General features: G+C 45.9%; 1 protein-coding gene across 2 annotated transcripts in view; it reads left to right on the top strand.

The window, feature by feature from the left end:
- Positions 1–13,033, top strand: part of LOC118792114 (potassium voltage-gated channel subfamily H member 5-like) — a 92,577-nt gene that overhangs the window by 18,142 nt on the left and 61,402 nt on the right. For both annotated transcript variants that reach the window (XM_036549827.1, XM_036549826.1), the window contains exons 5-6: positions 3,732–3,847; positions 6,635–7,027. In XM_036549827.1, the coding sequence (XP_036405720.1) occupies positions 3,732–3,847; positions 6,635–7,027 (509 nt within the window). The remainder of the gene's footprint in view (positions 1–3,731; positions 3,848–6,634; positions 7,028–13,033) is intronic.

Here is a 13,033-nt window from a genome sequence, read left to right as displayed (position 1 = left end):
GGGAAATGGGATGAGGACAGGGCCATCACTTGTCATGCTGATGTCACACTCAGACGAGTCACTCCCCTGTCACCTGTCTCACTCTGAGGAACTGTTTAATATGTCCACTGAAACACCTGCAGTTCTTTTTAAATGGCCAAATTAACAGGACCTCATACGATCAGGTCAAAGCCCTTGTGCCTCCTGTAGATACCAGAGTTTGGGACTGTTCCATTTCAGTTCAATCAATTCAGGAAATGAGCTGAAAATGAATTAATTAATGGAAAAATCTTCATAGAAAATGGGCAATTTATAATTCAGTAATTGACTTTCAGTTCATTCACTGAATTGAAATGCAATCGACCACCACCATGACAGCCTCTAGTGTCAAGATGAACGGCCATTGATACAATCGCATACAGGACAGGGGTGCTTATTTTGTACCCTGGTAGTTTTACACACTCCCCATAACTCGGGGTTAAGCCATAAGTCACATAAGTAATGGAATCTGAATATGAAAATATTAAGGCCGTGTCCCAGCTCTTTAAAGGCCACTGGTTTCATTGCACCACCCTAAGTAATGAAGATTCACTGCATGTAACCATCAGCAACCTCACGACTCATTCAAAGGAGAGAATAAAATAGCTGGCACCTGCTGCTGCTCTGTTGTGATTCATTTAAACTGTTGATTACATGCGATGAAGTGAAGTGCAGGCATTGTGGTAAGAAGAGTCAGTCTGACGTTGCTTAATTACCGGATCATTAAATCAATATCAGGGCTATTAGAGCCACGCTAGCACACCTGCAGCTCCACTAACGGCCCTCGACAGAGGCATCGACAGGTGCCTGCTGGTATGTCCCTCGCACTTGCAAAGATTGGAGCTGTCAGGAGGTATCGTGGGAAGTTTGCAAGGCTCCCGGCGGGAACCGACAGCCTGGTGGAGGAGCAGTGGGATCTTCAGCCGGTGCGGTTGCAGTGGAACAATTCTCCATGGAAACACAGGGATTCATCAGTGCTTTAAAATTTGAGATTCCCTCACCCTCTCACTGTAGGAGCCATCTCAGGAAGAGAGCCCACACTTGAGTAAGGATGAGTTTAACGACGGATGATATTGGATCTGGAGCTCTAAAGAGATGTGGCTGGGTGTTGACATTCCTTTAGCTTAATTAGATTTCTGCTGTGACACTGTTGGAAGGTAAAAGTACAAATGCTACTGTAAATTTCATAAAGCAGCTTTCATTTATTTCTGGAGTCATGCCTTTTATGGTCTCCTGGAGGGTGTTGAATTTGACTGGCTATGTCTGTCTGTCTGTCTGGATCAAACGCCCTCTCCCGGTTTTGTAATTAGGAGCCGGTTGTATAATGTCTGCTGTCCCCAGGGTTCTGTTCGGTGTCCCCGGCTCACTCCCTCCCCGAAACCCACGTCCCCTCAGCTGTAACCGTGTGGCTGTCCCACTGGGAGGCCTCGCTCTACACAACTAAACATCTCCCTCCTCACTTACTTTGTGCTCCTCTGGAGAGGCAGTGAAACATGCCCCCTGGCTCCACCCAGCACTGGGAATGCATTGCAGCTCAGTGCAGTAAACCACAGGCATCCTGCTTCTCTGCAGATTCATCTCAGACAGGTGCAGACCTCTCTGGGAGGGCTGGATTTAAACAGCCAAGCTATTTATAAAACGTATGTGGAGAACAGGGCAACAGCAGCCCAACTGAGCCCTGAGGAACCAAAAAGGGTAACTGCCAAAGCAGCTACAGTGGTCTGCAAGTTACGGACTCCTTAAGCAATGGTTTTACACCTGGGGAGACCAACGTCTTGGCTGAATAACAACTTCAATGGAAGAATTACGATGGTGTGAGGCGAGGCAGGCTTGGGCAGCCCTGGGTAATGGAGCTGCACTCATTCCCATTGTGAACACCAAACTCTACAGTGCAAATCAGACTCCTGTCTTTTAAACTCCTCTCTCCACTGTGATGTCTTTCTGGCTGTAAGAGTGGCCACTGTCGGGGAAGGCATTGCATGCTGGAAGCTCATCACGGCTCGGTCCACACATCCCGTGCGTAGGCTGCCTAGTGGGGTGGCGGAGTCCTCAGGAGGCAGCGCCCAGGGAGGCTGACACAGCCGCATGTGGGGACAGGAGGGGGTGCGCTCGTGTTTGACACGTGGCGAAAAAGAAAACTGCACGGGGACCCAGCTGAAGTGTGGACTCTGTCCCTCCACTGAGGGTGAGGAGGGAGGAGGGAGGGATTGGTGATGGGGGAATTGGGGGGGGGGCTACCCTGTGGAAATTATCTCCTCACACTCTGGGGAAAGAGGTAAAATGTGGGCTGCATTAACCCCTTGTGTCCAGTGGTCCTCTACATGCAGTACAATGTATTTTTCTCTTCCGCATTTCCTTTTAACAGGCCTTTTCAAATTATGTGTACCATGACATAAGGGGGTGTTGTAATGGATCTGGTATTTAGAAGCTGGGACAGGAGATAGGAACCAGTGTGCCCAACCCCCTCAGCGCCTCATTGGTTGATCTGGATGGAGCGGCCCTTCCCACTGGCTGTCGTGTGAGGCTAGGGTGCTGGATCTGCACTGTTACATTTAATGAGCCGGTGGTGTGCACTCCCCAAAGTGGCATGAAGATCAGCAGCGAACTCAGTCAAGCAGGTAAACTGGCAACCTGTGCCTTGAGAGAATACTCTCAAGAAGTGCAGCTAAATTATAGATAAGATTACAAATAAGGGAAGAGGGAGCAGTTTGGATGAATTGGCCTTGTCCAAATGAACCTCTGGAGCTAACAGCAGTGAGGTATCACTCGAGATGAACTTGCACCAGGCCTATAAGGACAGATGTGTTTGTCCCCCAACCCCCTCATTCGTGCTGTGAGGGAGTATGGCAGGTTTGGGAGCTATGTGCCGTTAAATCAGCCTGCACACATGGCTGATTTAACGGCACAAGCCCTTCAGTGGCTTTTTCGTCCATTTCGTCCTGAGAGCTCTGTAACTGTCTTGTTTGGAAAAAAAAAAAAAAACAGCTGCTCAAGAACCAAGTCACTCAAAGTAACTTTTTGTTCTTTTCACGCAGGATGGTTTTGATCCCTGGACCATGAGAGGATGTCTTGATTGGGGAGGGGGTGGGGAGGGTTTGTCAAAATGGGGCTCGTGTTTGGCTTTCAGGAATGGGGCCCGACTCTCAGGTGACTGTGACTTGACCTCGAGTCAATAGATTCATTTTTCAAACAAGGAAAAGAGCATTAGATGGAAGCTTCTCATCTTTAAAATATTAACAAGGGGGCCTCATCAAAGGAGGCTCCCAGCTGAATTGTCCTGTCTCTTTTTCCCAGGGTGATAAAGCTTTTAATTTTGAAGTTGTAAAGAGATGTTACGTCCTTATTAGATCCTTAGGGCATTGCTGGTTTTTAAATTTGGGGAGGTGGGTGTGATGGGTTTTTTTGTTTTGGTGGCATAGGTCAGCTTTGTTCTTTGGGTGAGAGGAATGCAAGAAGGGCTTGAGCGGAAGTGTGGGCGTGTGGGGAAAAAGATCTGATTGGACACAGAAGTAAGGAGACATGAAGGTTACAAAGAGGGTGTTCCTGTAAATTGGTGAGCAAGTCAAAACCAGGAAACGGCAGCATTTGAGGCCAAGTCATTTAAAGCAAGCATATTGTTTATGCTGCATGGGGCATGTTAAAGAGGGTGTGGTAGCCCCATCCCTTTTGGGGGGTGTGTCCCATAGAGTGGTGACACTGTTTGTCTTCTTCAGGATGGACCAAGTTTGCACGGCTGACGCGAGCTCTGACCAACAGCCGAGGCACCCTGCAGCAGCTCACTCCCATGAGCCGAGCAGAGGTCTGCCACAAGCCTTCACGCCTGGCCGAGGTGAGTACCACACACACTCTCTCTTTCTCACACACACACACAAACACACTCTCTCTCTCTCTCTCTCACACACACACACACACACACACACACACTTGCACACTTATGGACACAGAAGAAGACTCCATATGAATTTTCAGGTTTCTCGTGTTTTATCAGCATATACCTCAAAAGGCAGTGAAATAGGGAGTGAGCATTCAGAAAAACTTCAGCATGGACTGCATGATGTACAAGGGACTCAGGACTGCGGTGTCGATATATTTTCCTAACATCGCATGACCCAATATCTTTACATATTGTAAGTAATATTATTGCATAATAGACTTAAAATGAGTTCTTTAATAGGAGAGGGAATTGAATTGGTAGTTGTAAACATATTTCACTTTGTGTAGTATCCTTTTCTGCAAGGGTTTAGGCTTCAATAGATAATAGCTCCACCAGCCCAATAGCATTGGGCTAGTCACAGAGAGCTGTGAGGCCATTTGCTCAGTGGTTAGCAGTACTGACTAAGGAAGAAGGTTGGGAGGGTTACTTTTAATATGTATTCCACTACAGATTACAGAATACTTGCCCTAAAATGTAATTTGCAAAGTATTCTGTTAGATTACTCAAGGTAAGTAACGTAATCTAAATACTTTGGATTTGGATACTTTCTGAACACTGTGTTTTTAATTTTTAAAAGTATGTAAGTAAAAGTGTGAATGTGGCATATACTGGTTGGATGATTCTCATGAACTGTGTCCAAGTAATGTTAAAATTTAAATAGCTAAACCTGAGTGATTTTTTTACTGCAATACCTAAAATACAGTCTATATTTTTAAATTATGATAACATTTTTTAAAGAATGTTCATCTGACTAAGGTTCTGAACGGTTATTTTCAGAATGTTCACTTAGCATTGTTGTGGCTAACATTTTGGCACCCCCATGTTAAGTCTATGGGCATTTCATCGCAGTTTCTTCAGAACTGTGAATGTTAATTAAAAAACTGTATATTACACGAAAACAAGAGTTAAAAAAGGCACGAGCCACCCTAAATACATTGTGAGTGAGAAAGGAGTACCTTAATTTAATGTATAATATGCGTAGTGTAAAATTGTTGGAGTAATCACAGTTTTTTTTTAAACAAATTTCACGTGTTTTGTCACTGTATCTACTCGTTAGCTGGTTAGCTTTAAATAATGAAAAAGAGAACTTACTTCAAGATGCTTCTTCAGGTTAGAGGTCGACACTTTTGAAGCAGATAGCAGTTTGGTTGCTGGCAAACACAACTTGCATTGTACTGTTATGTTGCGACCTTTGCCAAATTTGAAAGTAAAATGGTCCCGGACCCGGTATTTCCATGACATAAACACCTTGCGCTGGTTGCTTTCTGTTTCACTCTCCATTCTACTGTCTTGTGAGTCAGGCAGGCTGTGCACGTTTTTCTTCTTTTTTTTCGTGACGGGCATATGGGAGATACACCCTGGAGTTGCCTATCATTGGATAGATTTTCCAACTGAATAAACATTAAATTAAAAAAATAAATGTAATTAAATGAAAAAGAATCCAATGTTATCCCTTCAGTAATCTATATATTTTTAAAATGTAACTGTAATTTGATTACCATCAATTTAAATGGTAACTGTAATGGAAGACACTTACTCATATTTTTTATTTTAAAAACATAACACCGTTACATGTATTCCGTTACTCCCCAACCCTGCTAAGCAATGAAAACACTATAAGAACAGATCCTTCAGGACTCATTTTCCTATATGTGATCAGCATTTGCGGTTGCAACGTAAGCCCCCCGACAACCAGGTGCCTGAGCCGCGGCGCACTGTCCGATCGTGTAATGAGGTAGCGGTGGAGAAATTTCTGCCAGCAAAAGCTCTCCCAAAGTGCTTTACCCACGCCTTTGATCCCCTTGCTTGTGCAGAATAAAAGGGTCCTCAACTATCAGGCTTTGAGGGGAGACAAGACTTGCCTAAGGAGGGAGGGTGGGGGGTGCTGTGCAAAGTGCTGCAGAGGGGCAGCTCGGCGGAGCTTCACAAGGCCCTGCTAGGTTTGGTGTCTCTCACAGACTGGTTAGTGCCCGCCAGCGATGACACAAATCGGGGGGGAGGGAGAGGGCGCGGGGGTGGCCCTGGGAAATGTCCCTGTGCTGTGATTTTGGAGTTCAGCTGAAGCTGTAGAACAGCCATGAATATGAGAGGAGATCTTGTCTGAACACATGGACACAATGAAGGCCATTAATCCCAGATAGGTCATTAATCCCAGATTTCTCTTATTCTCTCTCTCTCTCTCTCTCACACACACACACACACGCATACAAATATGCTCAGAATTCTTTTGCTGTCTATTTCATTTTCAGACCTTAACACCACTTAATTGAGTTATATGTCAAATTAGACTCTCATTACTGTATTTTGACCCAAGGTGAAACTCAGCCCATGGTTTCTCTTGTTGCTTATAATCTAACAGCAAGTCTTTATTAACGCATGCATGGAACTGGCAATGAGAGCTGTGACGGAAAGCCCCTCTCCTCCTTCTCCTTCTCTTTGGCCTCTTCCACCATCTTCCTTCTTTCCTCCTATTCCTCCACTTCCTCCCTCCCTCCCTCCTCTTCTTTTTCCCACTCCTCCACCATCTTCCTCCTCTCCCCTCTTCTACTATTCCTCCTCCTCCTCAACCTCTTCCCCCCACCTATTCTTCATACACCCCCTCCTTTCTCCTACTCCCCAATTTCCCCACTCCTCCTTCTCCTCCTCTCCCTGTTCTTCCTTCTCCTCTCACCTAACATTCAGGCTCTCCAGCTGGGCTCTGACATCCTCCCCCAGTACAAGCAGGAAGCACCCAAGACACCCCCTCACATCATCCTTCACTACTGCGCCTTCAAGACCACATGGGACTGGGTGATTCTCATCCTGACCTTCTACACGGCCATCATGGTGCCCTACAATGTGTCCTTCAAGAGCCGGCAGAACAATGTGGCTTGGCTGGTGCTGGACAGTGTGGTGGATGTCATCTTCCTGGTGGACATTGTGCTCAACTTCCACACCACCTTTGTGGGGCCCGGTGGTGAGGTCATCTCTGACCCCAAGCTCATCCGCATGAACTACCTGAAGACCTGGTTTGTCATCGACCTCCTCTCCTGCCTACCCTATGACATCATCAATGCCTTTGAGAACGTGGATGAGGTAGGCCCCAAAACCTCCAGCGGGGGTGTCAATAAAAATCTGCAGGGGCAAGGTGGGGGGTGCTGAGGGCTGGCTGCAAGTTAGAGCATCCAATTTCCAATTGGGTGCGACTGTGCAAACAGAAGGAATAACTTACTTAGATGTTTCCATTGGACTTCAGACCTTTCGAAGGCCAGAGTTTGGCAATCAGCACATCGATATTTGCTGTCTGCTCTAGTGCAATGTTAATTGGAATTTCAAATCACCTGCATGTCAGCTGAGATGGTCCTCAGAGTTTATTATTTTGAAAGTGTTGTACTCTCTCTCATGCCTCCCCAGACAGAGCAAAGGTCACTGGGGTCAGGGGGTTTACATTTTTTTCATCATTGCACTCTGTTAGCATCAGTGTCATTGATGAATCAGTGATGTGTCCCCAGGGTTCAAAGATGCATGGAATCAATGCAGAGACTGGCCTTCCAGAAGGAAGTTCAGAGCGACCTCAGCTTCATTAAGCATTTTTATTTTCTCTGGGGACATGTGCTAAATGTCACCATGATCAATCTTTCCGCTTCTGTCACAGGGGTCAGTCACCGGTCTTCGCCAGGTAAAGCATAGCTCAAGATATACCTGCAAGATGCACATAATGGATCATACATCACCAAATTCCTACCTGAGATTAGGTCCTCCCATTGTGAGTTCACTTGGACTTACAATTTAAATAAAAAACAATAACATAATATGAAGGTGGCACCACTCAGCCAACTTAACAACCTATGGGGTCATGCATACTACAATTACACTTTTAGCCCAAGTATAATATGGGCACATGATAGGTCCTCAAAACCTTTTGCTCATTGCACCCCTGGCTCCAATTCAGTCAAAAACTACCAGTGCTCTCCAAAGCATTCCCAATAAAGAAGATGTGGATTGAGGTGAAATATTGCTGTATACCTTTCCCTCATTATCAATCTACATGGGGTATCTGGTTTGTAACTCAGATTGTGAATCACTGGGAATCCCAAAATGATTGCAGTATGGGCTGAACTCAAAAGTGCCATTTATTGCATTGCTTGAATCCTGTTGCCTGCAAGGAATCACTGGTAATTTTGTAACCTTGTAGCCTTCTCTTGCTAATGGATGATGCTAATGAGGACAGAACAGGGATTATGCTAGGTGACAGTGGCATCTGACAGATGTTAGGACAACAGTGTGGTGTAGTGGTAAGGGCAGGGCTCATAATTGAGAGGTTGCTGGTTTGATTCCCCATTGGGGCACTGCTGCTGCAGACACACACACAGACACACACACAGACACAGAGGTCTTCTTAGGCAAGGCACTTAACCCACAATCACCTCAGTAAATAATTAGCTGTATGAATTGATAAAATTGTAACCTGTGTAAGTCTGGATAGGGTGTCTGCTACATATCGACTAAAAACGATAATCCAAAACATCCTTCTCAAACCATGATGATAGGAGTACTGTTCAGAAGCCAGCAGGGGGCACCCTCCAGTTTGCTAATGCTATGTTGGGTACACTGTGTTGTAGGAGGTCCTGTCATTTGGATGAAGTGCTTGTGTAGGGTCCAGACTTAATGTGAACGTGGAAGAGGTTGGGACTTCTGCATCTGCATGTCTCCATGTCTGCAATTCACCCTCTGTCCTCTGTATGGCGTGGCTTATGTGTAGGCAGTCCTTTGGTGTGATCATAGCTGCTGTAGTCTACCCAGGCAGCGCACAAGGGGCAGAGCAATTAGGCAAACGAATGCCATTACCGTTATCAGTCTCCTGTCACAGAGCGGGCCGATAGCAGCCTAATGCAGTCCGTTTGGTTTATGTGCTGTCTCGGTTATACCAGAGCAGGAAGCTGAAAGCATTCCCATTTTAACCCTTTCACGCGTATGGTCACACTGGTGTGATTAGAACACTAGATTGGAAAAATTCTCGTTAACGTGTGCTTTGAGGAAACAGTGATTTAATGTTACAAAGTATAGCAAACGTGACAGTGAAAACTATAAGAAGCTTAATAACGCTAATGAAAACATAACCATGAAACGTAACACGCGCACTACGTAGCATAAAATGAGTCTCGTGCGAAAGGTTTAACTAGAGGCTCCCAAGCTGGGCTCTGTTCCTGTATGCTGATATGCTGATTCAGTGTCTGCAAACAGGGCCATCCCCAGGCCATGGAAATGTGCTGAAATAATTAGCTCACATTCTGTCTCAGACCCAGGGTTTTGCAAAAATAGACTGTTGCATCATCCCAGGCTGAATGCCACACACGGACCGACGGACGGGGGGGGGGGGGGGGCATCTAACACTCTGGTGCGTGGTAATCCTCTCAGAATCACATGCTGCATATGCCTGTTACGTGTTTCCAAACGATGCAAATTGCTTTCGGGTATGCACGAAGCGCGTGCTCAAATAGCACAGCAAAGTACTCCCGGGAGCGAGTGGTGACTTTGTGCGTCAGCTCAACGGTTTCCTAGGTTACTCACGTCGGCCACTGCCAGGGCGCAAGCCTTGGCAACGGCAGGATCCGACGAGCCGCTAAAATTACACAGAGGAAGGATTTCAATAAAGTAATGCTCCCGAGCAAACGCCGAGCTCAGCCTGCTACCCAATCAATCCCACTGCACTTAAAACGCCATATACAGAGGTTTGCCGCGTGCATCAGTCTGCAGGCGCTAACCTCATTTGCTGAGACTGTTGAAAGCAGACTGGTAAATCATGTCAGGAACTACGTGTCAGACATCAGCATTTGTAACTTTCTTCAGTGTCAGTGCCATCCACAGCATGGATCATACTGTTGAAGTACTTCCTTATTTTGGAGTTTTGAGTGAAGCCTTCACTGTTTTCAGACCACCTGCGTAATCACCAAAATATTGCTAAACCGTTCAGGATAGCCTAAAAGTTCCGTTCTAACTTAAAGTAAGCTAAAGGCAACTTAAAGGCAATTTAAAGGAAGCTGAAAGGCATCTGAAATGCAGCTTAAGTGCCTCTGGGATGTGATTTGGCAGAGGCCGGATGCTGATTGGCTGAAGCAGGTCCCCTCTGCTCCGCAGCGACTGTGATTATTCCTGCGTGTCCATGCGGGATTTGGGCGGCACCTCCGAGGCCTGCTCAGATAGCTGCTGCTCAGGTGCTCCCGCCTGCGAGCTTGGACCCTCTCCCAGCACATCCTGATTAAGTGTCCAGGTTGCTGGCTGTGCAGCATCTGTCCACAGCCTCTTTAATCGGGGGCAGGTCACAGCTGGAGCCCGCTCACCTCCGCTCTCTGCTGGCCTGTCACAGCAGGAATGTAGGGCTGTCCCAGGAGAGGTGCAGCACTGCTTTGAGAGCCAGCAAAGGGGTGGGTACAGGAGGGTAAGGAGAGGCAAGGGGGGATGAGGATTGTTATTCAACCTCTCTTTCAGATCAGGTTTCTAAGTGGAGAACCCTCTCTGTCTTTGATAGGTTTTGCACTGGACTCTAAGCAGGTGACTTCTCAGCATTTAATTAACCCTCCCCCCTTCAAAGGCATTTTTCCCTTGTATACCAGGCCTCCACAGCATAGGTGGACATGTACTTGTCACTGCATTTCTGCAGTCAGATGAGAAGATTCGCTTTTGAATACAAAACAGGCGTCAGGGCCCCGGCATCTTAGCCGGGTTTGTTTTTGTTTTCCCTGTCCATGTGCTTTTGTTTTTCCCTGTGTTCCAGCCCTGCCCTGCTCTCCTCCCTGTCTCCGCCCATCTGATTACCTGATCGTCCCCACCTGCCTGCCTGCACACCTGCATCCCATCTCCTCATCAGCCTCGCCCTATATATTCCCCGCTTGTGTCTGGTCTTGTTGCTAGTTTGTCTCAGTTCCTCTGTGTTGCTATGAGCAGTTTTCCCTGGCCTGGCCTGGCCTGGCCTGGCCTGGCCTGGCCTGGCCTGGCCTGGCCTGGCCTGCTTGCTTGCCTGCCTGTCTGCCTGAATTTTTGCCTGTTTTTCTTGACTACGTTTTTGGATCTGTTTTTTGTCGTTTGCTGTGCTTTTCTGGCTTTTGACATTGCCTGTTTTGACCACGTTTTTTGGGATTCCAACTTGGCTTAATATACATCCATTGTGCATCCTGCCTCCCTGTCTGCGCCTGAGTCCCTGCCTGAGCCCTGACAACAAGGCAGGGCTGATATATGTCCCAGCATCACTGTATTTCCGGTTCCTGGAATTGTTACACTGGAATAGTGGCAGCAGGGCAGTGTGAAGATTAATCTTATTTATATTCTTTTCCCTTAGGAAACCACCCCGTGTAGCTCAGATCATAACAGTGGATATATTAGATTTGCTGAGGGTTGAAACATCAGCATATTTCTTTCTGCATCTTTTTCAAGAGATTTAACAGATGGATTTAAAACCCCCCAGTGATACTAGATCATTTGAACTGTTTTTGCAGCAGGTGCTTTGACCATGTAAAATAATGTGGTTAAAAGTCCCAATACATAAATGTGTGTATATATTAAATAGTAACTATTTCAGGCAGTGTTTTTGGTACTTGCTGATGCCTTATTGAGTAAGATGTTCTCCCAGAGGCAAACATTTCAGAATGATAATATATGAAGGGCTTTGTCTTTATGGAAGGACAAAGCATTCCAACCTGCTGTGCCTTCACACACAATGTGCAACAATGGGTAAGACTTTGAATTAGTAATACATTACAGAGCTTACAGCAAGATACAAGGGCACGCAACATTACCCACCAAAGTCATATGCACAAAGGATGCAAATGCATTATTCAGCTGGGTTCATTTTATTCGTTTCACATTCATTCACATTGTGTCATTTATTTGGGTTTGTTTTGCGTCATCGAGGAGTGAGTTTTACTATCAGCCCCAGGGTGCATGGTGCCAATTCTGCAATTTGAAAGAAACACATTTACAGAGATTGACAGCTGATAAAGTACTGATAAAGTAAAGCAAAGAAGACAAGACCAGCTCATCAAGTCATCAGCATCTAACCCTAATGCGCTTGGTATGAATGTATTTTGATACAGATTGAAATGTGTGATTTCCTTTGCAGGAGAAGCAGTCTGCATAATTTAATTAGCAGATTGTGGAGACATTCTGAAGCCCTTTGGCAGACTGGCATGAGCAGCGCTTTAGAAAAACTAACAGATAGGGAGAGAAGGAGGGAGAGAAAGAGGGAGAGGAAGGGAGAGAGGGAGGAAAAAGTAGTTCGACTCGTGAGGGTGAATGGAGGTTGTGGTAGCACTCCTCTGTGCTATTCCTCCTCATGCACCTGAATGTTACTAGCATTCAGTACATTAATGTCAATCCCCTGTATACTCTACTCCAACACACACAGAACATTCCCTTACAAATGAACAAAAGAGGTTTGCCTTAAAAGTTGGTTTTTGGCTGTCATACCTGCTCTTAGTTCACTAGGTCAGCGGCACTGTGCTAAGAGTGTCTCAGCTTTGGAAGTTCAGCAGTTCGATCACATGGCCCCTGCTACTTCTCTTTTTGGCTCTCAGTGTTAAAAGAGGTGGATTCTGGATAATGGCCTTTGTAATACGATGTCCTGTGGTGTGTGTGTGGTGGGGGGGTGTCTGCCTTACACTACAGTTTCTGGGGGTAAGCCACAGCCTTGTGATTCGCTGGCCAAATCAGTTTTTTTTTCTTGGCTTTTTAATTCCTCCCTGCAGCTGCTCCCAGCTGCGTGGTTTTATCCAATAGAGAAAGGGCTGTTAGATTATCCTTACCAACACCACCTCCAGCACAGACTCTCCCATATGAGAAAGCTCTCTCACCTGTACGAAAAATTATACATTTGAAGATATATAATTATTCACACCATTTAGATGGCAGACAGTCTTATCCATTGTGAGTTTATCCAGTGTGTTAATCCAGTGTGAGTTAATTTAAAGTGAGTTAAACCAGCATGGGTTGCAGTTTGAGTGAGTCCAATGTGAGTTAATCCAGTGTAAGTGAGTCCAATGTGAGTTAAGCTACTCACGTAACATAAGATGCATTTAATATGCCTCACAGGGGAAACAACTAAGCAGC

The sequence above is a fragment of the Megalops cyprinoides genome, chromosome 17 (genome assembly GCF_013368585.1).
Source record: "Megalops cyprinoides isolate fMegCyp1 chromosome 17, fMegCyp1.pri, whole genome shotgun sequence".
Lineage (NCBI taxonomy): Eukaryota > Metazoa > Chordata > Actinopteri > Elopiformes > Megalopidae > Megalops > Megalops cyprinoides.
This window is presented reverse-complemented; position numbering and strand designations above follow the sequence as displayed.